The 27,724-nt window shown below is 50.7% G+C and overlaps 1 protein-coding gene across 1 annotated transcript; it reads right to left on the bottom strand.

Moving 5' to 3' along the window:
• Positions 1 to 1,613: 1,613 nt before the first annotated feature.
• Positions 1,614 to 21,190, bottom strand: IFT27 (intraflagellar transport 27). Its single transcript, XM_003419854.4, has 7 exons — positions 20,772 to 21,190; positions 12,909 to 12,988; positions 12,452 to 12,511; positions 11,104 to 11,163; positions 8,468 to 8,585; positions 7,455 to 7,564; positions 1,614 to 1,864 (listed from the first exon to the last, which is right to left on the bottom strand). Exons 1-7 carry the CDS (start codon positions 20,803 to 20,805, stop codon positions 1,766 to 1,768), a joined length of 561 nt encoding a protein of 186 aa, XP_003419902.1. The 5' UTR covers positions 20,806 to 21,190; the 3' UTR covers positions 1,614 to 1,765.
• Positions 21,191 to 27,724: the final 6,534 nt, after the last annotated feature.

The following is a 27,724-nucleotide window of genomic DNA, read 5'->3' as shown; positions in this document are numbered from 1 at the left end:
CAGTCCTGCCATCTCCTATTTAGCCCCGGGGAAGATATCTGGCCCCAACTTTTTGTGATCTCTTTTAGAAGTGGGTTACTTAGCATCTCTTTTTGTCCACAGCTGTGGGGCCCTAGTTACCAGTTCTAGGGCAACCGGAAACATCCCCTCCACGTCCGCTTGGCTGCGTATTGGAACATGTGACAGGCTGGCAGCTTAGCGTTGCTGACCGCCACGTCCCCAGTGCCTAGAACAATGCCCACGGTGAGGCCTTGGTCAATGTCTCCTGAAAGCATGGCTCAGTAAGACTGTTAGGGCCACGGTGAGTTTGTGTTGAGAAGTAACAGGAAGAGGACGAGGGAGTGCGGGCCGACAGCGAGGGCACAGTGTGCCAGGATGCTTCCATGTGCTATTTCACTTCTTATAGCACTGTGGAAGGCAGCCTCATCATGGCCCTTTGCAGATGATAAGGTCTCCCCCTGCTCTTGGCCAGGCTCTCCAGGAGGCAGAAGAGGGTGGTGGCCATGAGCTGAGCTCTGTGTCCATTATCCTGGCTCTGCCACCCTGTGCAGGAACTTGGCCAGGTTACTTAACCCTCAACCTCTGTTTCCTCATATGTAGAAGTGGGATCACAGACTCTACGTTTTGAGGATTAAATGAGCTCATACGCATCACGTGGCTAGCACATGCAGACCCGGCAGGTCAGACACGGGATCCCAAGTGATTCTGTTGCTATCGTTATCATGGGGACAAACCCAGGGGTCTGTCCCAAAGCTGGTGGTCCTTTCAGGACATCCCCACCCTCTGAGCAGGAGGCCTCTGGGGCCCCGGGGTTGGGGGAGCCAGCCCATGGGTAAGGGTGACAGTAGAGAAGGCCTCAGCTGCCAGGTGGCCTGCAGCCCTGACGGAAAGGTGGCAAGGAGCCTCCGTGGGTCTTTAATCAGGGAAAGCAAGGAGGAGTGGTGTTTTAGGAAGATTACTCTGGCAGCAGTGGACAGGATGGGACAGTGAAGCTCAGTGCAGAGTGACGACTCCTGCCAGGCTCGCCAGAGGACGGTCATTAAAGAGAGTGGTTCTTGGCCCCCTGTGTACCCAGGGTCCCCGGCAGCTGGGAGAGGCTGGGCCCCTCATTAAGAAAGCGGTGCCAGGGGGGCCGGCAGAGGGTGCTGTGTTGTCAGCGACAGTGGCCACCACAGGGGAGCTCTGGCATCTGGACAGTTAGCAGAAAGGAACCTGTCTGTTAGCGATGGGGAAAGGAGAGGGACATGGGCCCCATCTCAGCCATGGGGCAAGTTCCAAGCCGAGTATTTCATCTGTGGCAAACTGTAAGCAAAGGCTGCTCCAGGCCCTTGTAGGCCCGCTGCAGGATGTGCCTTGTCCGTGGAAGGCCCTGGGCAGTCCCAGCCCTTCAGGGAGCCCGGCCCACCCTGCGGTGGAGAGCGGGTAGGACCACCCACTCTAACAAGGAGACGGACTGTAGCACCAGCCCAGGGATGCTCCCCCCGAGGGCCTGTCCACACAGAATGTTCTAAGCCTGGCTCACGGGCTGTTCTGGACCCAGTTGTGCTGTAGCTGCCAAAGTGCAAACTGGAACCAGGGCTGCCCCAGCCAAGAATGGAAGGAGCTGCTGCTGCTACATTTCATCCAATTTTATTTAAAGCTGTCATGATGTATTGGAAGTACAGAAGCAATTCCATCTCCTCTCAGCTTCCAAGGAGACAGAGCCCCTGCCAGCTTCACAGTGGTCCCTGCTGCACCGTCACAAGGAACAAGGCGCTCAGCCCCTTCACACCAAGGCGTGGAAAACTTCCACCTTCTCCCGGTACAGGTGGAGGAACTGCTTGGCCAGACAGTGGAAAGGGGCCTCATAGTTTTCCATCTCCTTCTGTGGAGAGAAGTTTAAGAAGTGGGTTGTGTTATTTTTATCATCATCAAAGAAGGCCAGCTCTCGCCCAACGCTTCGCAGGTGCTACATGCAATTTGCCTCATTTCACCTTCATGACATCTGGGGCTCACGACTGTCATTAAGCTAATTTCACAAGAAGGAAACTGAGGTAGGGAGAGATTAAGTTAACTTGGTCTGTTTCTACAGGGCCTGTACTTTAATCACTCTCACTAGATGGGTGGCGCAATGTTAAAATGAGACTCTTCCTCGCTTAGTTTTAATTGAGGCCCCGAAGGCCAAAACAACAACGTAACAGATGGCAAGGGTCCCCTACATTGAAGGAGCAGCTCCAGACAAGAGTTAGCTCACCCCCCCCACCCCCATCAAGGGCATAAAGGGTGGGGGGTGAAGAGACCAGAGAGAATGTCTTTGAGAAAGTGGTTAGTGCTGTTTAGTGTGAGGGTGTCTTTCCCAGGGAGAGGCACCTCTCCCTCATCTTGAGCTCAGTAGAAGGGTTCAACAGAAAGCCTGAGGCCTGAGGGGCCCAGACGCAGCCCTGGCTGGAAAGAATGTGGAAGCCAGCCAGAAGAGGGCTGCTACCAGCGGCCTGCACTGCCCCTCTGTGTATCCCACTCAAAGGCTGCAGCCCTTGCCCAGCCCAGTCACTGGCCAAGTGGGAGCGCCAGCCTGGACCTCCCTTAAAGGGGCTTGGCGGCCAGCCTCCAAGAGGGTGATGGATCCCCACAGGTAGGACTGGAACCCAGGCTGCAGGAGGGGTGAGCTGAGGCCCAAGGAGGGATCACGTGCAACAGGGACACTGCACCTCTGAGGATATGCCATGAGTCCAGAGAGGCCAAAGCTGATCCCCACAAAAACACTGCACCCCTTGCTCCGCATCCCTCCCCTGCCCCTAGACCACAAGCTGGGGGAAAGAGGGTGGTGGAGAAATGCAGAAGCCAGCCTGGCCTGGCTTTTCCACAGCTGCAGGTTAGAGAGAGAAGCACCTCTGACTTTAAATCAAACTTGGAATTTTGACAATTACCCAGGACCAGGCACTTTAATAACTGAAATAATGAATTTTATGACTAAAGGTGCCCAAAGGACTTCTCGTTATCTGAGAGCAATCAGGAAAGTTAGGGAACTTGCCCTGGGTTTCATCTAGGGGGTGGCTGAGTAAGGACAGGGTGAGCAGGGACACGCTTAGGGTAAAGAAAATCCAGCGGCTCTCAATCTAACCGCTATTGTTCTCCCGTTCTCTGTGTATGCGTGTGCGTGTGTGTATTTAAATTGTGTTTTAAGAAATAAGTTGGCAGAAGGATGTGCTACTTTCAAGACAGAGCTCAAGCTCTGAATGGAAAAGAAACTGTTTTGAAATGATCTGTGGCAGCTGTGAAAGGGCAGCCCCGACAGGAGACAGAGAAATGTCCCCATGAACACAGAGCACTTTCCCAACTGAAGAAGGCCACGAAGCCATCAAGTTCAGCGCCTTCATTTCGCAGATGAGTAACCTGGGGCCCAAGCCCCTGAGTGGCACAAATGGTTAAGCACCCGACTACTAGCTGAAAGGTTGGAGGTTCGGACCCACCTAGCGGTATATGGACAGGCGGTCTTGGCGATTGGCTTCAGAAAGTTCACAGCCTTGAAAGCCCTGGGGAGCAGTATTACTCTGCACACACGGGGTCGCTGGGAGATGGAATCGACTTGATGGCAACTAACAACAACAAAAACAACCTGGGGACCAGAGGGCAAAGTGGCAGCGCGCCCAGCCTAGAATCCAGATCCCCCATTCAAGAAAAGCCAACCTTCTCACTCTGCCAGCCAGGAGGGTAGATAATGTGAAAGGAAACCTGTTCCTGGGGAGAAAATTACCTGAACTTTCCAACAAGAGAAACCCCAAGGCAAAGGAAACCAGCTGGCCAAGAGCAGAAACAGGTGTGGTAATGCTGACCCTGTGCTCAGGAGTGAGGGTCAGCTTATAGCTGAGAGCAGTATCTGTACAAGCTCACGACTGCAGAGGGCTTGAGACTGTTACCCTCCAGCCAGACATAAGGCGAGTCACTGTCCTTTCTGCCAGGCACTTGGGTTTGCAAGGGCATAATGCCCTCAGCAACACCAATGTCCAATGGTAAAAGGCTACATCAGTCGGAAGTACAGTTAAACGCTGAATGAAAAGAGAATGAGGCTTAAACAGCACGCACACGAAGATTTCTAATTGAATTCTAAAGCTCTTGAAAGCGAGATCTTGGTAGAATACAACATAAAAAGTAAGGGATTCAACGCAGGTGAGCCTCAGTATACCCCTAGGAGTGCTCCTGAAATAGCACATGCCAACTGAGCCATTTTCTAGATGCATTCAGAGGGCTTGCCAATCACAGGAACCCTTTTCTTCAAGAACTAAACGTAATCTCACCTGCATACTTTGGAAACCTCTAGAGGGGGTTTGCTCAGAGTGAGGTAAACTGAGAGCAGGCACAGATGAGCACTTGGACCAAACTAGAATTCTGTCCCTGAGTGTCTCAAAGTAGCTCTGTGGGAGGCCAGTGCTGTGCCCCCACCCCAGCGATGCCACCCAGAGCACCCCTTCCAGAAGGCCCAGGATCTGAAGCTGGGCAGGCCTGAGCTCCAGCCCCGGTTCTAACCCTCATCGGTTGTACAACCAGGGAAGGCAACATAACCTCTGGGACAGGAGCAGCTGCTTGGTAGGGCTGTAAGAGAAACAGACAATGCATGCAAAACACCTGGTGCACAGCTGGCACTCAGCACATGTTAGCTCCCTTCCCCCTCACCTCCCCGTGAGGAGAGTGAGCCATGTGGATTTTCCCTAAACTGGTTTGTATTTGTATTACCCAACTTCTTACAGTGAGGAACACTGTTTTACTTTATTAACTTTAACTGTTTCAAGAAATACTTTTTTTTTTTTTTTTTTTGCCCGAAATGTCCAAACAGCAAAGGGTTCGGAAGTTAGAGAGCCACACGGATACCTTCTCTAGGTGAGCATGAAGACTGCCTTTCTGCACTGAGTCAGAAGGGAGGAGATGGGCCTGGCATGGAGACTTGGCTGCGCCTCAAGCAGCATTTGGTTATATTTCCTTTTTAATTACAGCTTTCTTAACCGAGCTGCCAGTGGTGCTTCTGTTAGCACCAGCTCAGGGGGGACTAGTTAACTTGCACAGTTAATACCAAGTACTTAACTGCAGCCTCAGCCTTCTTGAGCATAATTTATACCTGCTCGTTTCAACAGCATAGCAACACCTGAGCAGGGTTCAAACACGCGGCCCGGAGGCCTGTGCTGACTGATGGGTTGGGCTGGGTTTTAATTCTCGAGTTCCATCAAGAGGGCTGGGAACTGTGGGATGTTGGGGTGAGGGGACAATTTCTCCAATATGAATGGAGGTAGAGGGAATACTGAAATCCTGTTGGCGGTGGTAGGAGGGCTTACTGCTTTGCTCAAAGGCGTACTGTATAAAAGATGAAGAATCCTCTCTACAGTAAAAGCTCACTAATTTGAAGTTCATCAATTTAGCGTTTGTGATAATTGGGCCAGAGGCAAGGGTGACATTTATCTTTGTACAGTCTATGAGTATTAAAAATAAGTAATAAGAGTACACCCAAAATCACTTGGGGGAGCATTTATACTTAAAAGAAAGCAAACGTTTGCTGTGCCCCAGGCTTTTTATATGCACCAGCTAGATGTTTTTCTATTGGCCATCTTATTTAATTCTCACATTTATTACTCAATGAGGGCTGTATTTTATTCTCCCCGTTTTACAGATGAGGAGCCTGAGGCACCAACAGGTTAAGCAACACGGTGAGGTCACAGAGCTGGTCCTGCTACTCACCATTGGAGGTCCAGCACTTGCTTTTAACCACTACACGCTCTTCTAAAGGAAGCACGCAGCTTTGAGGGGATTTAAAAAGTTCACATCCACGTTGGTATAGTTGTTGTTGCTAGTTGCCATCGAGTCAATTCCAACTCATGGTGACCCCCTGGGTTTTCAAGACTGTGACCTTTCAGAAGCATATTACCCCGCCTGTCTTCTGAGGTACCCCTGGACTGGTTCAAACCAGGGCTTTGAACTGGTTCATTCCAGTTTGAACCCCTGCCGAGGGTCTGCATTTCTACTCCAGATCTACTGAATCGGAATCTACATTTTAACAAGAATCTCAGGTGATCTTGCTACCTTACATATACATAAGAATCTTATGATATGTATACATGAGAATCACCTGAGATTCTTGTTAAAACATTCTGATTCAGTACATCTGGGGGTGGAAATGCATGTTCTCAGCAGGGGTCTGAATCGGAATGAATCAGTCTGAAGCCCTGGTTCAAACTATCAACCTTCTGCCTAGTTGTTGAGTGCCTAACCATCTGCGCCACCCAGGGACTCTATCACATGCATATAAGCAATTGGACAGCATCATCGGTCCAGGTTCGTAGCTGTGGCCACTGCAGAAGCCGCTGTAGCTGAAGGAGAGTTGAAGTCAAAAAGGCCCTCCAGGGTATTAGTTAGCCCACTAACTCTTCTGAAGGCCCGAGAACCAGGTCTGGAGGCCACAAAGCCAGGAGCAAGGGCCGTGTTACAACCACAGCCATTTCAGTGGAACAGGCCTGGCAGGTCATCCCAGCACCCCGGGGAGGGGCGCCCCGCTGCTTCTGCAGGGGCCAACCTTCGCTTGGCTGGCTTCCATGGTGCAGTCTCCCATGAGCACATCTGCTGGGTAGAGCCTGGGTTGCATGGCTGCACCCTGGCTTCAGGGAGGCTGGGACTTGACAACTCCAAACATAGGATCGTTAGCACTGGGCAGACAAAAATCGTGACATACATGTCCCTGGGTGGCGCGAACAGTTAAGCTCTTGGCTGCTAACTGAAAGGGTGGCGCTGAGTCCACCCAGAGGTGCCTTGGAAGAAAGTTCTCTTGATCAACTTCCAAATAATCAGCCACTGCAAACCCTACGGAGCACAGTCCTACTCTGACACACATGGGTCATCATGGGTCAGAATCGATTGACAACACGTTTGGTTTTTTGTTTTGGTGACAAATTCCTCTGATTTCTGCACTTCATGAAGTGTCCCACTGACTCTACTGGAGGGCATTCAGTGGCCTGGAGTCCCCTGGGGTAGCAGCAAGCTGGGGACAGGAGCCCCGGTGGGAATTAGAAAACATGGATCCTCGTCCTGGCTGCCCCCTTCACTGGCCACGTGACTGCGGGCAAGTCACTTGACCACCTCAACACTGAAGTGAGGATGATGGGGCCAACATCTGGTTCCAGGACTGATGTGGGGGTCCAATGAGATAAGGTTCAAACCCACCGTAGCCTATAATATCTCACGCCAATGCCAAGGGCTACTATAATTGAACACGATACACTCGCATTTCTTACTAATGGAGACAAACCTTCCCCAGGGCTGGCTGAATGAGCTGCATGTGTTGAGTGGCTCTTGCTATGTTGGGAAAATACCTTGGGCTAAGAACGTAAACACTGGTTCCAAAGGAAACATGGCAGATGCATGTGAGGTCGCGTGAAAAGCCACTGCCAGCAGAGGCCCACTCCAGACTTGGCACCGGAGCAAGTGGAGGTACTTACCACGGATGTTTCAAAACATTCCAGGCCTTGGCCCAGTGCCCACGCCTGGGCCTGTGACGACTCCACCACTCGTCTGCCGGCCAGGTCGGTTTTATTCCCCACTAAAACACCTACTCAAAAGAAACCACCGAAAGCATCACATTTAACTGTGGCAGTCTGGGGGTGCAGCTGGAGTGACAGAAGAGCAGGCACACGAGTTTTGGGGGCGCGAAGCATTAGGGGAGTGAAGCATCACGTGACATAGGCTATCTGATGCGAGGTGGACCCCATGCTGGCCCCCAAGGGCCACAGAGAGGACAGAGGGGCTGTGCTCTTAACACACAACTTTTTTGCTCAGCCTTTTTTCCAGACTTCACGTGTGCCTGTCTGCCTTGTCTCCTTCAGGCTGCAAGCTAGTGACAGCGAGGGCCCCCTTTCTGTGAGCATTTGCGGTAATTCCTAGCACATGGAGCAAACTTCAAAAATGGCCATTAGTACTAATCTGAGGCCTGGACTGAAAGTCAGGGACTCAGGAGACAATTTTGCTCTGCTCCCAGCTGCCTCAGCTGCAGCTAATTTTCTGTCTGTCTCTGGAGATCGAGTTCTCTGGTGGTAACGAGGAAAATTTGTTGATCGCACACGGGGATGAAAAAATAAACTGATTTAACGCATTCAGAAGTGACAACAGGACTTGAAGGTTTCCTTGTATCCCACACACATGAGAAAATGGGGAACTCTTCCCTGGGCCACTTTTCTGGAAGTAACTCAGATGATAGCACCTTCCCCCTCATTATCTTGAGACTCCCCTCAACCCTGCCAAGGTGGGTGGCATTATTCCCATTTTAGACTTGGAGACTTGTGGCAACTTGCTGAGGTTTGCGTGGCTCCTAAGATGCTAAGGCAGCGTATAACCCAGGCCATCACACTCAAAGCCTCGGATGCCCCGTTTTGCACCCACAGTGGCCTCTGCAATGACCTCTTGCTCTGGAAGGGCAGAGGTGCTACTGGGAAGCCCAGACATCCACAATGCCTACCTGGGAGGTAGCTGCCTGGGGCCTGTGACCGAGCCTTCTCCAGCCATTTGCTGCAGTTGTTGAAGGACTGCTCATTGGTCACATCATAGACGAGACACAAGACGTTGGGACTCTCCCACTGCACAGAAGGACAGGATGAGCGTGTGTCAGTAACAGTGACAGTGACTTCCAAGAAGAAAGACAATTTGGCCTTCCACAGGAAGGGGTACGTGGGTGGTAAAAAAAAAACTGTAAAGGGGCCATGAGTCAGCGAACTGAACCACACCCACAGATGTGAAGCAATTCAGCCCAAGGAGTGAATGGGAGGCCGGGCTCAGTAGTGGGAGGCTGGGTGCAGCTACATGAGGGTGCGAGCTCCGGTCTGCACCATGCACCAGGCTCTCTGCTGGGGGCTTCCATTCAGGAAGCTGTGAAACCTCACAACTTTGCAGTTAAAGATCTCTACTTTGTAGCTGAAGAAGCTGAGTGCAGAGAAGGTATCTAAACAAACAAAACAGAGACAGGGGTAGGACCTAGGCTCTTCTCTGCCCAGATTGCTTTCCTCTGCCGTTTGGTTTCACAAATTCACTCTTCCCTTCATTTTTGTTAAGAGCCTACTACAGTGCCGGGTGCTATGCTTTTCTGGTTTGCAGGCCTGAAAGATGATTCTTTCTTCCATTCCTCTGTCTTTGGGAGCTCCTTTGCTTGCGTCTTCTTAATAACAAAACCAACCGCTGCTGTCGAGTCGATTCTGACTCATAGCAACACTACAGGACAGAGTAGAACTGCCCCACAGGGTTGGATTTTCCTAACGCAAACAGCACTGCATGGCCTTCCTGTCGGGTCTGTGCTGCCCTAACCCAAACCAGACCAATTACCTCTGGCTACGCTCTCAGGGGCTGTTCTGCAGCTACCCAGGGGAGGTGGTGGGGCGGCAGAGGGGGGGGAGACCGCGCAGGCTGTGGTTGTTCACCTGATATCTGGGACTCCTCCTGGCCAGGCCCTGGTCTCTGGGCAGCCCCATCCCACACAATTAACGTGTGGCTTACTTCTGGGGTGTTGGTAACCTCCCAGACAGCCTTATGATCAGCTCCTAACTGAAAGGTTGGTGGTTCAACCCACCCAGCTGCGCCGTGGAAGAAAGGCCTGGTGAACTGCTTCCGTAAAGTTTACAGCCAAGAAAACCCGTATAATACCTGCTGTGGCCATGCGTCAGAATCACCTCGAAGACAGTGGGTTTCTTTTAGTTTTTTAGTAACTTCCCAGGGCGTGGGGAAGAGTCCTTTTCCTTCCAGTTGTCCCTGGAAGGCCAACCCAGGACTGGCTCTGGAGGGCTTGGTCCCCACCCACTCAAGTTACACTGGCTTCCAGAGAGTTCAGGAAGAGAAGCCGGGATTCAACCCCACACCTCACACTTCCCCGCCACAGCCACGCTGAACTCGTTTACTGCACACAGGAGGTGTCTTTGTGGGGCATAAAGCCAATGAGCCCCCCTTCTCCCACCCTGTGGAGAAGACCCAGGATTTGCCTGGGACCAAGCCAGGACCAGAGCAGGAAAGTCCAGAGACAGGCCAGCTGGAGGCAGGTATGAGCTGATGGGCAGTGGGGGCCCTTACTGCCCATCCACCCTCTCCCACTGGGCATGGCAGCACCTAGTGCCAGGCTGTGCACACAGTAGGCACTTTGTTATCATCATGAATCTACGCAGGAGGGCAAGCCCTGTGTGCAATGACCATGGTTAGAGCTATTTCTCTGAATGAGACAACAAGAAAGAGCAGAAAACAATTTCGATGCAAATGGAGTTCTTCTTGGAGAGGAGGGGCAGGCTCTGGAGAACTCAACCTTCTAATGAGCTCACCGCCCAGATTAGCCAGACTGTTCCCTTGGAAGGGACAGTACACTGGGTCCTGAGGTGGCTGGGCAGGAGGTGCGAGGACAAGGGCACGATGCGCCCTGGGCAGCACAGGGAGCATTTCCTGAGCAAGCCCGAGTGGGACGTCCCCATGGAAGCTCTGGTAACCCCAACCCAAGGGGTGGGCCAAGAAGTGAGCCTCATTACGGCACCTCTGGAGCACTCCTAGGAGTCCCTGGGTGGCCCAAACAGTTAGGTGCTCAGCAGCTAACCACAAGGTTGGAGGCTTGAATCTCCCCAGAGGTGCCTTGGAAGAAAGACCTGGTCTACTATGAAAAATGACCAATCGCAAACCCTTTGGAGCACAGTCCTACAGTGATACACATGGGGGTGCCATGAGTCAGGATCGACCTGACAGCACTGGTTGGGTGTTTTGGTTTAGCTGCTCCCGGAGGGGAAAGGACACTGGGTACTGTCCTAGGATGGTGCCGAAGGAGCACCATCAGAGGGGGTACTCAGAAGAGCAGCTCCAGACCGGGAGGGGGTGCAAGGCCTGAGCTCCGCAGCTTCCGGCATATTTGGAACCTGGCCATTCCAGACCTGGTGGCGGGGAGGGCTCATGTGCATAGCCACCCCTACTTGCCAAGCGGCCACCAGTCCCAAGGCTGGGAGCAATGCCCCTCCAGGAATCCTGCCATGGTAGCTTCTCTCGACTGCCACAGTGTAGGGACATTTCTCTGAGTGTATGGGGCACATGGCGGGAGGTGGGGAGAGGAGGTTAGGAAAAAGACTGTACGCTACTTGCCAGTTTATCCAGCATTTCAGAAAACAGCTCCTTGCCAGCAGAGTCAAAAATGAAGAGTTCCTGGAATCAGAAAGGCATGTCCCAGGGGAAGGAAAAACTTGGAGATGGACAGCGGTGATGGCTGCACAACACGACAAACATAATTAATGTAACTGAATTACACGTGTAAAAAGGCCGAAATGGCAAATGTTTTCTTATATATATACTTACCACAATAAGACAAAGTAAGGTTGCCAATACTATAAATATTGATCAAGAGTTTAAAAAGAGAAAAGGAAGACATGTCCCAAGAAAATCTACACATAGGGAAACCACTGGCTGCATTGTCATAACACTCTCATAGCAGACACACGTGTGTACACAGGCATGCAGGTGTGCACAGTTTCCCGACACTCTCTTTCCCCAAGGCATGGGAAAGATGATGGGGAAGGAATGAGCTCCAGAGTCTCTGCGGTGCAGCGATGGTCTCCCCCATAACCCAGCACCGTCCGAGGTGTCTCATCTCTCCTAACCCCGAGATCAGAATACCAGGAGCAGGCTGCCTTCCCACCTGGCAGAACAGAAGGCTCAACAGGCTGACAAGTGCTCTGGTTTCCAAAAGGTCATTTGGTACCTTGCTAACCAAATTGATTTTCAAATCTTAAAACCATTCTTTTTAAGGAGGTCAGCGCACAGGCCCAGGGAAGGTGGTTAAAGTAGGGCAGTCTGTCATCGTTCCAGGATGGCGGAGGGGTGGCCTGACAGAGGGCGCAGAAGCTCCTCCCTGCCCGTCCATGCCTTGCCAGCCCACGTGCAGGCCCCTCCTCGTCTTCCCTAATCTCACCCCTGAGTGCCCTCCCTGCCTGGGATTCCCTCTGCTGGTTTCTGACACTCAGACCCTGGGACACACTGTCTGAGCACCAGCTCCATGGTCTGCTTGGCACACTGGTCATCTGTGCCCTTGTCTTAACCCTTCTCAACACATCAGGGGGCTTAAATTTTCTTCATCACGGACCTCTTTAAGAATCTGGTGAAAGCTGTAAACTCTTCTCCAGGAAAGTACACACAAACATGCATCCTGCAAATCAATTTCAAGAGTTCCTGTATTCCTACCCACTTAAAAACCTTGATACCAGATGATAAGTTCCTTGAGGGCAAGGCCCCATCCTGGTCTGGTCTTCGTTATTTCTCCCCAACACCTGGCTCCTCCCTAGAATGCTCCCTGCGCTCAGTGACTCTGTTTCCAAACGCTCAGATTCATCTCAGTGAGTCCTTGTGCCACCTACCATAGGAGGATGATGGGACCATGGGGACCCTGGGGCCCAGCTGGAGTAGCACTGTGTTCCCGCAGGTGAGGGGCACCACTTACCACGCTGTCGCCTGTGTCAGGAACTGGCACCGTCTTTACCACCAAATCCACACCTGTTGTCTGCCGAGGAAAACCAGAGATTGGCCATCAGAGGGCTCCGAGGGGCGTTATAGGAGGGTACAGTAGACACTCCAGCCCTCAGGGGAGTAACCACAGCCTAAGCGTTTGTCTTCTACACCCACTTCTGATGAAAAGTAGCTCTGACTGCAGAAGTCAGAGAGCACCATCTAAGCTTGTCCTGCCCCTACCCACAGGAGAGTGGCCACATATGGTGACCACGTGTCGGGTACCAGTGGATGCGCCCTGCAGATAGTCCCCACATGGCTCACAGGAGAATGACCTCCTCTTGGCCATTCCAGCAGCCTCCTGGCCTCCCATCAGGTCTCTTAGGATTCTTCAAGGAATCCTGGGCCCTTCTCTGTAAGCCGAGACTAGGCCTACCAGCCCCAGATCTCACCAGGGTGTAGCTCTTCTGGAAATGGGCTCCGTCACTGCGGAAGATCTGTGCCAGGGCGGTCTTGCCCACCGTTGGGTCTCCTGCGAGGTCAAAGAAGAAGAGAACACGACATCAGTCCTGATCATACTGGAGACCCTCCCACTATAGCACACTGATCTAGAAACCAGTCACTTCAACAAGTTTACAGAGGAAACGGGCCTGGCTCTCACAGGAACATGCTCTGAGGTCACTGGCAGGGCAACGCATCTATGAGGCCGACCACGATGGCTGGAGCTGCATTTCTTCAAGGCTAATCCTTTCATCCAAAAGAATCGATCCAGAAGGTAACCAGAGCTTAAGGAGGGCTTTAGAGAGCTGGGAACAGAACTGACACTCGTAGGCTAAAGCACGCCCTGTGGCCTGCCACTTTTAACTTGAATTTACTTTGAAGTCTTGAAGGTGAAGAGGTATGACCAGGCATAGGCAGTTGGAGACTCACTTGATCAATTGAGGCAATATGAGTTTGGAGCTTCCACCAGAATATATATATTTTTGGGCGCGGAGGGGGGGAATGCTAAAGGGCTTGGGAAGGTTTCCAGTTCTGCACTTCTGGGAAGCAGTAAGTCAGAGGCTACATTCACCACCCTGAAATCCAGTTCCCAGCAGTGTTCTCCACCCGTACCTTGGTGAGCCCATCTATGACATGGAGAATGCGCCTTCCTAGTCCTCCTGGGGGCCTCTCCACCAACGCGACTTTTAATAGCGATTATTTCCTCCGAGCTCATCTTACACCTCCTGGGTTTATCTTCTCAGCTTCCCTTTGTTCCCGTAAAAAAACTTGTTGCTTTCAATTCTGACTCAGAGCAGCTGAGGAGAACTGCCCTACAGGGTCTCCAAAGAGTGGCTGGTGGATCTGAACTGCTGATCTTTTGGTTAGCAGTGGAGCTCCTAACCACCGTGCCACCAGGACTCCACTCATTTACACAGCCCCATAAATTAGTACCTCAAAACTAAAGGTTTAGGTCACAGTTTCCAGTCTGAGATCTGGACCTTTCAGAAGCCTGTCGGGAGGGAGTTTATCTGGGGTTCCTCCGGGGCCTCCCATCATAGACAGCGCTGGAGGTTCCCTGTGGCCATCTTTAAATCCCTGTGCCCTTCCTGCCTTGCTGCCGCAGGCTCGGCCTTCTTTGGATGCAATCTCTTTTCCACTTTGAGAGTCTTACGCTGATTTGCACTCATCAGTCGGCCCCCTGACAGCACGCCTGTTTTCTCTCCCACCCTCCGGGTCCTCAGCACAACCCCCCCGTTAGCTGCGTCCCTTCTCCTGGCATCACTGATACAAGTTCTTCACCTCCGCTCCCTATTTTACAGTCGGTGTCAACACTTCGCTTCCCTTGCCTTCTCGATAGTCTGCCACTCTGATCACTTGTCAGTTTTGACTTTTCCCACCCATCATTTTCTCTCGAGAACAATGATTTGGCTGCTCGCGGTATTTCATGGGATGTTAACTCCTCCAGGTCTGAGTGAGCCAGTTAGGTCTTGCTTTTCCATAGAAGGGAAGCTTCCCACCATCTCATTCATCCCTTCCCACACCACTTGCCTAAGGTCAGTATCATTAACCTTGTGTGACAGATGAAGAGACCGAGGTTCAGAGAAGCTGGGTGAGCTGCCGAGGGTTCCAGCATCATGCTCTCTCCCATCCCCTCCCAGAGCGCAGTGACCACTCTGGTTCACTTCCATTACTGCAGCCTCCTTGATATCTGGGGCCACCACAGCCTGACTTGGGCCGGGTGCACAGCTCTTGCAGGGCAAAAGGAGCACACGCTTTCCCTCTTGGTGCCATGACTACATCCACCCTCCTGACTTCAATTTTGCTGCTGAATCTGGTTGGCAACTGGCTCTTCCCACTTGTGAAATCCCCCACAAATTTGTTCTGGCTAATTTCATAAATCTTTTCTCTGACTGTCAGTCAGTGCCACCGACACTTACGGCAAACCTCCTGTGCTGGCTACAAGGAGTGAGCCGAGCACAGGGAGGCGAAATAACCGATAAACACGTTTGCGGAGCAACAAGATGACAAGTGCAAATTCAAATAGCACAAGCTGAGAACCCAAGCATCGGAGGGAGTGTTGAGGGAAAAAATGAACTGGCGGGAGGACCAGCATGGTAGACGCATCCCCAGGGACAGGGGCCGAACCCTGGGCTGACAGCAGAGGGGATGACGCCTGCACAAATATGATGCAGGAGGGTCAAGAGTGGCCTCATAATGGCCAAGTCCAACAGTCTCCTCCATTCTCATCCTCCCTGACTCTCTGAAGGCTGTGAGCCACCCTGGAACGGCCCACCTGCCTCAGCCCTCTGTCCCCGTGGCCACACAGCCTTGAGCTGGCCTGGCTCTCCAGTCACTCTGCCTGCTCCTCTTGCCGCCATGGATGGTAGGTACCTCATCCTTCTCTGCCTCCCAAATGTGGGCATTGCTGAGGGTCTGGCTTGGTCCCTTGTCCACACTCCTTGTTGCTGTTAGGTGCCGTTATATTGAATCTGACTCATCGCGACCCCATGTGACAGAGCAGAACTGCCCCATAGGACTTCCTAGGCTGTATCATTATGGGAGTAGATTGCCAGGTCTTTTCTCCTGCAGAGCTGCTGGTGGGTTTGAACTGTTGACTGTTCAGTTAGCTGCTGAGCGCTTAACTGTTGCACCACCAGGGCTCCTTGTTCCCACTCCACTCTGTCCCAATTTCCCTCATTACCTGGGCTGTTGCTTCTTGAGCCAGGCTCCCTTCCCAAGCTTTTTCCGTATTTCAACATCTGATGGACATTTCCACTGGTACGAAGGCCTTCACCCAAACTCGGTCTACAGAGGGCTCCTGCCGTGCCCAGTCCTAAGAGGTGCTGGCGACCTATCTCACCTTTCTAGTTCCTAACGCTGCCATCATTCTCCCTGATCCCGGACTTCAGGGACACGCTGCAGTCACCTCCGACCCTCTGACTGCTCCTTCTCCTTCCTGCCCAGATCCTCGGGTCTCCTTCCCATTCTTTATACCTCTGCTGTATCTCAAGCGTACAGCTCCTTCGTTCTCTCTGCTGACACTGCCTCAGACCCAGGGCTCTTTCTTAGCCCCAAACCCACTCCCTCTCTGCACTGCTTCACGACGCCAGGGCCAGGGTTTAGAAACTCAGTTTCTCCCTTGCCAGGGGCTTCCTGGTAGGCTCTGCCCATGGAGGTTCTAGAGGACGACCAGAAGGCTGGAAGGGGCAGGGGACTTGCTTCTTCCTGTTTGTTTGATGCTTCTCTTCCCGTTATCCTAGCTAAGGCCTTCACCTCACAGCAGCAATTGGTTTTTGTCTCTAGTTGTTTTTTTTTTTCCTTTTGCATTCCCAGGCTAGCCTTAAGGAGCCCTGGTGGTGCAGATGGTTAATTGCTTGGCTGCTAACTGAAAGGCTGGAGGTTAAAACCCACCCAGCAGCTCTGAGGGAGAAAGACCTGGCGATCTGCTCACGTAAAAGATTATAGCCAAGAAAACCTTATGGGGCGGTTCTACTCTGTCATATGTGGTTGCCATGAGTTGGAATCAACTCAATGGCACCCAACAAGACCAGCCTTATCATGCCTACTCACCAGGTAGGCAGTGTCCCCTTCTCAGAAATCTGTTTCTCAGCTTCTAGGTTCTGATAACCCCACCTGTTCCCTCTGTGGGGTGATACTCTTTCCTGCAGTTACTAACTGTGCTTGCTGTCTTAATGTCCCCTTTTGTCTCTTCAGTCCTCTAATACTTGCTTAATTAATACCTTGTATTCAATTCTCGCTGTTGAGATACCTAGTGTAGCTTCTGTTTTTCACCCGGACCCTGACTTATGCAGTACTTGGTCCCAGAAGTGGTCTTAAAATGCTGACCCTTGAAGAAGGTGTGGATTTGGAACACAGGGCTGAGCTTCCTGCCAGTGATCTGGGGCATGTGGTGGCATCACGTGCCAGGTCGCAGCTCCTGAGGTTCCAGCAGCAGCTGGCAGCACCAATCCTCAGAGGTATGGGTCCTGGCTCTGTGGGCTCTCCTCTAAGTTTTTGACATTGCCAACCTCCATCTACCCCTTCTGTGTCCTCTCAATGTTTCCTTCTTGCTTTTTTAGTTCTCCAACACCTGTTAGACCAATTCCACACACTAGACTTTCTCTGTTGAAATGACTAAAGCATTTTCTGCTTTCTTGACTGAGAAGACTTAGCTCTCTCTGCTCAATACCAGGTGGGCCTTCATAAAACAGTGCTTTCCCCCTGCCAGGCTCTCCCACAAACCCATCAACAATCCCTTCCATTGCCTGCCCCTTTCCACAGTCAACCGCAGCCCACCTTCCAACTCTCTCTCCAACTACCCCTTACTCAAAATCTGGGTGCTCCACTCCTATTCTCTCGGTCTTTGAAGATTCCTTGAGACCACCTCCTTCCAAGTCCAAATCTTGCGCATTCTCTGCCAGGCAAAGCCCAAACAGTGTCTGTCCTGCACAGCCTCTCTTCATCTTTGCCTTTACCTGTATGGCTGATGCGGCTCACTGCAGGTAGCATGACATTTGATGTCAGAGCTGTCTTACAAGGAGAAACCACTGTTATCCCCACGTATGCTGAGAAACCATATATCATAATACTTAAGGGCGCAGACTCTGGAGCCAGACTCCAGCTCCACCACTTACTAGCTGTGTGATTTAGCTAAGTTACTTAATCTCTCTGTGCCTCAGTTGCCACATCCATAAAATGGGGATAATAACAGCACAGATTTCGTAGAATTATTATGAAGATTTAAGGAGTTAATTTGTATCCCATTGCCATGGATTCAATGTCGACTCACTGCTGCCCCACAGGGTTTCCAAGGCTATAAATCTTTACAGAAGCAGACTGCCACATCTTTTTCCTGCAGAGTGGCTGGTGGGTTCCCACCGTTGACCATTCAGTTAGTAGCCAAGCGCTTAACCACTGCGCCTGGCATAAAAAAAAAAAAAAACCAAACCCATTGCTGTTGAGTTGATTTCAATTCCTAGAGACCCTATAGGACACAGAAGAACTGTCCCATAGTTTTTAAGGAGTGCCTGGTGGATTCAAACTGCCAGCCTTTTGGACAGCAGCCACAGCACTTACCCACTACGCCACCAGGGTTTCCGTATAGTAAGCACTATTTAGGTGTTTAAGGAGCCCTGGTGGCACAGTGGTGAAAGCATAGACTGCTAACCAAAAGGATGGCGGTTTGAACCTGTGGCTGTGCGGGAAAAATATATGGCAGTCTGCTTCTGTGAGATTTATGGCCTTGGAAACCCTATGGGGTCGCTATGAGTCAGAATCGACTGATGGCAGTGGGTTTGGTTTTGGCATTTAGGTGTTTATTAAGTAAATAAGACACAGACAAAGGTCAATTGTTTTCTTTCTTTAGCCAAACAATTAGCAGCTGTGCCTTGAGGTACTTGTCTGGTATCTGGCACACAAAGAGCACTCAATTCGTGTTTGCCACATTACAACTTACAACATACATCTCACCGCTTCCTTGCTTTAGCCTGGGCCCGTTCACCCTTGTATTCCCAGTGTGACTCACACAAAGCAAGTGCTCAATAAATGTGTGTTAAACGAACAAACATTTGAATATCAGGTTCCTCACGTGCTAGTTATGTGAGAGGAACGACAGACAGCTTAAACTCAATTTAAGCAGCAGGCCTGTGAGGGGTGGAAGGAAAAACACAATGAGTGGAGGGTGTGTGTGGTGGGGACAGTGTGGAGAACAAGCATTGGGACATGGGAGACGGAAGATGGTTGGGGCTGATGATCCGCTAGGCTGAGGTCTTTTGATCCCTGGAAACTTCCAAGAGGAGATGTCCTTGAGGCCTTGGAAAGAGGCTACAGACTGAGGAGCAAGCTGGAGTTCAAGAATCACCTACTCAGGCCGTGGCTGAAATCAGATGAAACACATACCCGAGGGAGTGGATGTAAAGAAGGGTAGGTTCCAGGCCAGTACACCATGGGGCTAAGAACAAAGCCCTGGAAATCCAGTCACCTGGCTCTGCATCCCAGCTCTGCTGTTTCTGTTTCTGGCTGTGTGACTGGCTGCAAGTGTCCTAACCTCTCTGGGCCTTAGACACCTCATCTGTAAACCCATAGGGCTGTCGTGAAGATTCAGTGAGGTGATCTGTGTCCAGAGTTTAACTGTTCAGTAAGTTAGCCCTATAGTGGAGAGCTGAATTAAAGAGAGCGAAGGAGAAGCCCATTTAAAAAAAAAAATCTAACTTCACAAATGAAAAGCTTTCCCACGTTATCTGTGAGGAAACTGAGGCTCCGAGAAGTGCTTTGTCCAAGATGACACAGCCAAGAAGAGAGACAGCTTGAAGAATTTCCGCTACACAATACTGCCTCCCCGCCCCCGCACTCTGCGAACTAGCGGTCTCCTGGGGCCCTTGAATTTCTTCTATTCCAATATGATCTGAGCTACTGCTGTCAGTCATCCTTCTGTGTGGCCCTTTTATTTTCACATTAGAAAAGTCATTAACAGTATTAGCATCTATTTTCAATCTGGAAGAGAGGACAATGCCAAAAAGCAGTCTCTTTTTCTCTACATGGCCTCTGGCTGCTGCTTTTACTGAGCTGGTCAAGAAACCCTACCTAGGTCACAGGTTTCAATATTAACTCGGGTGAAGAGTTTCGGAGTTAGGCAGATCTGAGGGTTGAAATCCTGACTCTGACCTTCACTAGTGGGTGACCCTGAGCAGGAGACTTCACATCTCAGTGCACCTATCCCAGCGTGCTATGGTGAAAGGGTTAAACGACATATATGTGTCTGGCGTGTATATGGCATGTATATGTCCATGTTCTGTGGTTATAAACCTATAATCCAGACAGCTGTGCAGAATGACAAAGCGGGGGAGGGGCATTACAAATGTGAATGGCATAGCCATTCATCCTACAAATATTTATTGAGCACCTACTATGTTCCAGGCATTGTTCTGGGTGCTTGGAATGTATCAATCAACAAAACAGAGAACTCTGCCCTTGGGGGACTCATTTCTGTCCTCTGAGAGTGGGGCAGCACTGTGTCTTTAAGTCGTAAAGGTAACATACACGAGCCTTTACCAAACACCCTGGTCGGCTCTACATTTCTGTCTCCTAACCCTGCTATTAGGAGTCCTTGGGTAGCACAAAAGGTTAAGTGCTCAACTACTAGCCAAAAGGTCACAGCCTTGAAAACCCTACGTAACAGTTCTACTCTGAACAGATGGGGTCACCGTGAGACAAAATCGACTGGACAGCAGCTAGTAACAACCACAATCCTGTCTATCAGAGGGGGCGGGGTTAGGAAAAATATCATAAGACTATCAAAGTCATTGGTGCCTAACTGTGGGTACAATAAGTCCCTGGGTGGTGCAAACGGTTGGTTAAGGGCTCAACTCCTAACCGAAGGGTTGGAGGTTCAAACCAACCCAGAGGCACCTCAGAAGAAAGGCCTGGCAATCTGTTCCCAAAAGTCACAGCCTTGAAAACGCTGGAATGCAGTTCTACTCTGCACACATGGGGTCGCCCTGAGAAGGAATCCACTCCACCCGTAACTGGATTTAGTTGAAGCATGCTTTATTCACTTAGCCTGATTTCTTAACAAGTCTGCTTCTCCTGAGGACAGCTCGAACTGGTGAAGGCGGTCTCCGCGTATGACGGGGACCAGGTGGATCTACTGGAGCGACACGTGTGCACTGGAAGCTAATTCTTCCATCCCTAATGGAATTGACTCCATCAGTAATTACATTAAGTCACGTTTGGGAGCGAGAAAAAGAAATGGGTAGACAATTACGTGAACAAAAGCTCTCGATACACGACGCAGCATGTAGACTCCGGAGATCACCGCAAGTTTTCTGACTCACCTGCCAGGATGCATTTGGCTGCTAGCTTCACCATGGTAACCAACCACCAACGACCAGACAAGGGAAGAGCGGCTGCTACAAGGGTTGGTGAGGTGGCTTCGAGGGCTTCGGGGCGACCAGACAAAGGGCAGGGGACAGAGCTGACTCAGAGGACCTGTGACTGCGGTGGGGATGGGGACAGATGGGGCCCGGACCTCCTGGCTGGGCTGGGGCGGCTATCGGGCGCTACGGTCCGGTGGGTGATATGGAGAAGGGGGCTAGAGATCCCGATGGGACCCAGTTCAATGCCTCGGAAGGCAGGGTGAAAGGTGCAAGGGAGGCGACGCGGCTCCGGCCCCCAGCCCAGCCCCTCAGCCCAAGCCCTGGCAGGGCAAAGGGGCAAAAGCCACCAAGCCGCCGCTCCCGCCCCAAGCACCGAGCCGGACGCGCCAGCCCGACTAGCGTCGCCCGCCTGCCCCGCCCCCTGGCCCTTGATTGGCTGCTACCAAAAGCTCCCACCCCCGATGGCCTCTAGGAGAGCCAGTGGGAGGAGGAGGGCGGGGCGTGCAGCCTTTTCTTGTGAGGCAATTCGTAGTGGTATCTGCTCTTCAAGCTCATCCCGCTTGACAAATGGTTGAAGGAGAGACATCAATCATTGTTCTCTCCCGCCCCCCCCCGCCGGAAAGTCCCGGGAAAAGAAGCTCTAACATCTCGCCGTCAGAAGCGGCGATAAAAGAAGTTTTCTGATTGGCTAGAGGCTGGCCTGCACCATCTTTCGGGAGGATTTGCCGCACCCCCCCCCCGCCCTATTGGAAATGGTTTCGCCTACGAGCGTGCCTGCCAGGCCCGCGGGACTCAGAAACCGCGCTTGTGCAGTAGAAACGAGACCGCAATTGCTAAAGCCGGGTCTTTGAGCCTCTTGACTTCACGGGGGGTTGTGTTGCTTCCCCAAGTGCCGGGCATCGCGGCTGTGAGGTGCCTCCAGAAATTCAGTCATTGTGCCGCATCTCAGCGAAATCTGATTTTAAAACTTAAGGATGATGTGAGCTCTTAAATCTAAAATATGAGAGCCTTTTAGAGTGGTGTCTGTGAACAAAGGGGAGAACTAAAGAAACTCTGATGAGGGTGGGTGAGCGATTGGACTCGGATTTGAAGTCATACTGCCTCTGAGCCCCTTTCCTCAGTGGTGAGATGGAGAGTGGTTTGTAGACTTCCTAGCCTATGAAAGCACGTGGCTGAGGACATCGGCTGTCCCAGAGAGAGTTCTAGAAAATACTCGTTAACTTTCGGGGGCGGGGGGGCCTCATCCTGACCTAGGGCAATCACCTTAAGACAGAGACCAGAGGTGCCCCCAAATCTGCAAACAAAGTAACATGAAATGGTCCAGGGCACAGAAACAAAGCCATTCCCCAGAACAACAGGGCAAGGTATCAGAAAATAGCCTGCAAACTTCTTTCAAGTTGTCTTTCAGAAGCAGCTGGAGAAAACCAGCCCGGGGATATGCACAGAACATCCAGCTGTGACGGCCCTGTGACCTTCCACCAGGGCTTGAGGGGCTGCTGGCAACAGCCAGGGAATCCAACCTGGGGTGGGAGAGACTGCCACGCACCTTAGTTAACATATCCCCACCTGTGCCTATGAATAAACATGAATCTTTTCCTGCCCAAGAACTTTTAAAAACCCAGGCCTATCTTTTGTTCTGTGAGACAGGGGGTATGCGTTTGCTTAGGCCCTCCTCATCTCTGCTTGCAAACCTCTTCGACAAAGCTTTGCTCATGTGGAAAATTGTGCACGCCTTTTTTTTTTTTTTTACCTGCTCATTCTTGACCAGTGAGAGGCAAGAACCTTTGTCTGGTAACAACCTTGTCCCTGAGCCCGTTTCTTCATCTTTAAAGATGGGCCTCAAAGAACCCACCTCATGGGCCGTTGTGAGGATTAAACAAGTGAGAGAATCTAAATGGCTGGGATAGAGTAGGGGTTCATTAGTTGATTGGTGAGTGGATGAATGAGAAGAAATTCATCTGGGCAGACTTTTGGTTTATCATCACGGTCTAGGTTGGCCAAACACAACCCCTTTTCTCACTCTGGAGTCCCTGGGTGGTGCAAACAGCTAGTGTGCGTGGCTGGTAACCTAAGGGTTAGAGGTTCGAGTCTACACAGAGACACCTTGGAAGAAAGGCCTGGTGATCTACTTCTGAAAGGTCAACCATTGAAAGCCATGCAGAGCACAGTTCTACTCTGACACACGTGGGGTTGCCAAGAGTCAAAATCTATTCCAGGACAAGTGGTTCTGATGGTTTCTCACTCTGTTGGGGCCCCTGAGATCTTTGCTGGCTGGTGCTGAGGAGGAAGAGCAGCCCTTCGACAAAGATGCCTGTGCTGGGGACCTCCCCTCACGTTCTCCTCAGTACCCGGAACATTCTGTCAATGTTCTGTGTCCTAGGGTGGCTACCAGCCTTGTGCAGGGGAGTGCATGCATGCATGTGCGTATGCACGCGCGTGCACGCGCGCACACACACACTCTGCTAATGGGTGTGAAGGTTGCAGACTCAATTCAAGTCTAGAATTTTCTTTCCTCGGGATTCATTCCTAGTATTACGGTTAAGACCTGCTTCTTCATTCCCCCACCTAGCTGACTTCTTAGGAGATATCATTCAAGTGTGTCTCAGACACCTCAGGCCTGAGTGAGTCAGAAAACCTCTGCCTCGTCTCCCTGCCTCCCTCCCTCCCACCCACCCAACCCCAGCCATTCTGTTCACTGTGACCCCATTAATCCCTTCAGAGACCCCTCTGAGTGAGTCACCCTCCTAAGGCAGCTCCGTGTAGCTGAGACACTGAGATGCATCTGCCGGTGGCCTCCTCGAGCCTCAGTTTCCTCATCTGCAAGTGGGGTAATGACTGCACCTCCCTCTTAGTCTCTTGGGAGGGAATCAGGGCACTGCATCCACTCTCTCCCTTGCCTTGCTGCTAAGCTGAGCAATTTTCGTCAGTACTGTTGTAACAGCCATTGGAGATGGTGCATTTTGCCCCTGTGCTCCTTCATATGTTCTTGATGACTAAATGACAGCCACGTGACTAAGAATCACTGGGCTTAAGGTGGCCAGAGAATTTTGGAGCCATGAGGGCCCTTGAAAATCCCCAGACTTTTTAAGCAACTGTAACTGTAAGAGGAGCCCTAGTGGTGCAGAGGTTAAAGCACTCGGCTGTTACCCGAAAGGTCAGTGATTGGAACTTAGCAGCCACTCTGTGGGAGAAAGATGTGACAGTCTGCTTCCATAAAGATTACAGCCTCGGAAACCCTGCGAGACAGTTCTATTCTGTCCTACAGGGTTGCTATGAGTAGGAATGGACTGGATGGCAATGGCTTTGTTTTTGTTTTTTTTTTTGGTAACATTAAGAGCTGGCCTATGTTGAACACATACTGTATACTGTCTTAAGTGCTTTAAAGGTTTAATTAATATTTGTGTTCATATTTGATATTCACAATAATCCCTGTGAAGCTTGTGTAATGCCCATTTGACAGGTGGCGAAGCCGAGGCCCAAATGAAGTTAAATTGAATACCCAAGGTCACACAGCTAGTGAATGGCAGAGCTGGGACATGAATGAAGGCAGCTATTAACCCCCTCGACTCCCCAGCCCTAACACAATCACCTGCCTGTCGGTTGGTTGTACCGTGGTGGCTTATATGTTGCTATGATACTGGAAACTATGCCACTCGTATTTCAAACACCAGCAGGGTCACCCATGGTGGATAGGATTCAGTGGAGCTTCCAGACTAAGACAGACTAGGAAGAAAGGCCTGGTGATTTATTTCAGAAAATCAGTCAATGAAAACCTTATGAACCCCAACAGACTATTGCCTGATATAGTGCTGGAAGGTGATCCCCCTAGGCTGTGCAACGGTGGACTCAATATTTCATTCTGTTATACATAAGGTGGCCGTGAGTCAGAGCTGACTCAACGGCAAGCAACAATAGCCCCGACAGGGATTGCTCCTGCCTCTAACTCCTCTCATATTTCTCCCCAACCAAGAGAGCAAACATCGACTGAGTTCCGTGCAGTAATAGCTCAATTGATTGAACATTATATGCCCGGCCCGTGTGAAGCCCTTCACCTCCTCTGTCTTGTTTGATGTGAGTCTGTGAGAAGTTGAAACTATCATGACTTCAATTTAATAGACAGGGAAACTGAGGTCCAGAGAGAGTCCAAGGTCATGCAAGTCAGGTAGCATCAGAACCAGCCACCAGGTCTCCTGACTCTTGGGACTGATGTTTCTTCCACCACCAGATGTAGTCTCTCTCTCTCTTTTTTAACCGGTGGCCATCAGATCGACTCTGACTTATGGCGACCCCACGTACGTCAGAGTAGAGCTTTGCTCCACAGGATTTTCAAGGGTTGATTTTTCAGAAGTAGATTGCCAGGACTTTCTTTCGAGGTGCCCTTGTGTAGACTCAACCTACCAATCTTTTGGCTAGTATCCGAGCACATTCAATGTTTGTACCACCCAGGGACTTCCTGGCTTCATTCACAAGCTTTTACTGAGTGCCTGCTATGGGTCAGGCATGGTGTTGGCTGCAGGGGCCACAGAAGAGAGGATAACAGAGTCCCAGGCCTGAGGACGTGGCTGCATGGGGATGCAGACCCAGTGTGGCAGGTCACTGACTTTTCTAGAGAAGCCAGGAATCTGTATTTTTTTTTTAAATTGTGCTCTAAGTGAAAGTTTACAATTCAAGCCAGTTTCTCATACAAAAACTTATACACACATTGTTATGTGACCCTAGTTGCTCTCCCTACAATGTGACAGCACACTCCTTCTCTCCACCCTGTATTTCCCGTATCCCTTCAGCCAGCTCCTGTCCCTCCTCTGTCTTCTCATCCTGCCTCCAGACAGGAGCTGTCCACGTTGTCTCATGTGTCTACTTGAGCCAAGAAGCACACTCCTCACCAGTATCATTTTATGTCTTATAGTCTAGTCTAATCTTTGTCTGAAGTGTTGGCTTCAGGAATGGTTTTATTTTTGAGCTAACAGAAAGTCCAGGGGCCATGACCTCTGGGGTCCCTCCAGTCTCAGTCAGACCATTGAGTCTGGTCTTTTTACTAGAATTTGAGGTCTGCATCCCACTTTTCTCCTGCTACATAAGGGATTCTCTGTTGTGTTCCCTGTCAGGGCAGTCATTGGTGGTTGCTGGGCACCATCTATTTCTTCTGGTCTCAGGTTGGTGGAGTCTCTGGTTTATGTGGCCCTTTCTGTCTCTTGGGCTCATATTTTCCATATGTCTTTGATGTTCTTCATTCTCCTTTGCTCCAGGTGGGTTGAGACCAATTAATCCATCTTAGACAGCTGCTTCCTAGCTTTTAAGACCCCAAGGAATCTGTATTTTTATGTGAAATTCCCTGACCTTCACATTTGGCAATGGATTGAAATTGAAAGCACCAGCCACACTAGAACACGTCTGTTAGTGGGTGCCATCTGGGGGCTGCCCACTTGTGAACTTCAGCTTGAAATGAGAGACAAATGTGTGAACATACCATGGGACATGAATAGAAACAGGACTCACGGCCCCTGAGGCGCCGTCTCCTAATTCTGGATGGGTAGAGGAGGAGTTGAGACAGATATGCTGGGGGAAAGCCTTAAAAAATGGTGTTACAGATTGAGTTATGTCCCCCAAAAATCTGTGTATCAATTTGGCTGGGCCATGAGTCCCATTATTGTGTGGTTTTCCTCCATTTTGTGATTGCAATTTCATTTTAAAGCAGATTAGGGTGGGATCATAACACCCTTACCCAGGTCCCATCCCTGATCTAATGTAAAGGGAGTTTCCCTGGGGTGTGGCCTGCACCACCTTTTATCTCTCAAGAGAGAAAAAGGAAAGGGAAGAAAGCAGAGAGGGGGGACCTCATATCACCAAGAAAGCAGAGCCCAGAGCAGAGCGTGTCCTTTGGACCTGAGGTTCCTGAGCTGAGATGCTCCCAGACCAAGGGAAGATTGATGACAAGGACCTTCCTCCAGAGCCAACAGAGAGAGAAAGCCTTCCCTTGGAGCTGGTGCCCTGAATTTGGACTTCTAGCCTACTAGACTATGGGAGAATAAACGTCTGTTTGTTAAAGCAATCCACTTGTGGTATTTCTGTTATAGCAGCACTAGATGACCACAGCAAGAATGGGTAGGAATTTGTGAGGAGGACACAGGCAAAAGAGCATTCTGGGTAGGGGGACCAGCACAGGCAAAGGCACGGAGTTGTAGGGGTGCATTGTGTATTAGGCATGTGGCAGGTGCCACTCTTTGCTTAGGTGTGAATGAGAAAGGTAAGAGATGGGTCTAGAAAAGTAAGTTTTGAACCAAGCATCTGCTTGGAGTGAAATAGAGGCAAAAGAAAGGGAGACAAGGCCCAGAACAGAATCCTTCTTTGAGGAATTCATTTATTCATTCAACAAATATTTTATTGAGTGCCTACATTGTTTTGTTGCTAGCTGTCATCGAGTTGGCTCCAACTCTGGGTGACCTTATGTACAGCAGAACAAATGTTGCCTTGTCCCGTGCCATCTTTGTGATCATTGACATGTTTGAGTCCATTGTTGTGGCTACTGGGTCAACCCATCTCATTGAGGGTTTGCCTCATTTTCACCGGCCCTCTACTTTACCGAACATGATGTCCTTTTCTAGAGACTGGTCATTCCTGATGATGTGTCCAAAGTAAGTGAGTCGCAGTCATGCCATCCTCACTTCTAAAGAACATTCTGGTTGTATGTCTTCTAAGCCTGATTTGGTTACTCTTTTGGCAGTCCACTGGCTACAGCTGCTGTTCTCGTGGAGCTTCGAGTCCAGCGGAGGAGGTAGGTGGTAAACAGCACTGATTATCCATGATGGCAGGTATTATCAAGTAGGAAAGAATTTGATGCGGTGAGAACAAGTACCCTACACTGTGGTCTCTGGACCAGCAGCATCAGCATCACCCATGAACTTGTTAGAAAT

This window comes from Loxodonta africana, chromosome 4 (genome assembly GCF_030014295.1).
Source record: "Loxodonta africana isolate mLoxAfr1 chromosome 4, mLoxAfr1.hap2, whole genome shotgun sequence".
NCBI lineage: Eukaryota > Metazoa > Chordata > Mammalia > Proboscidea > Elephantidae > Loxodonta > Loxodonta africana.
Note: the sequence above shows the minus strand (reverse complement) of the source record. Positions and strands in the feature narration are given on the sequence as shown.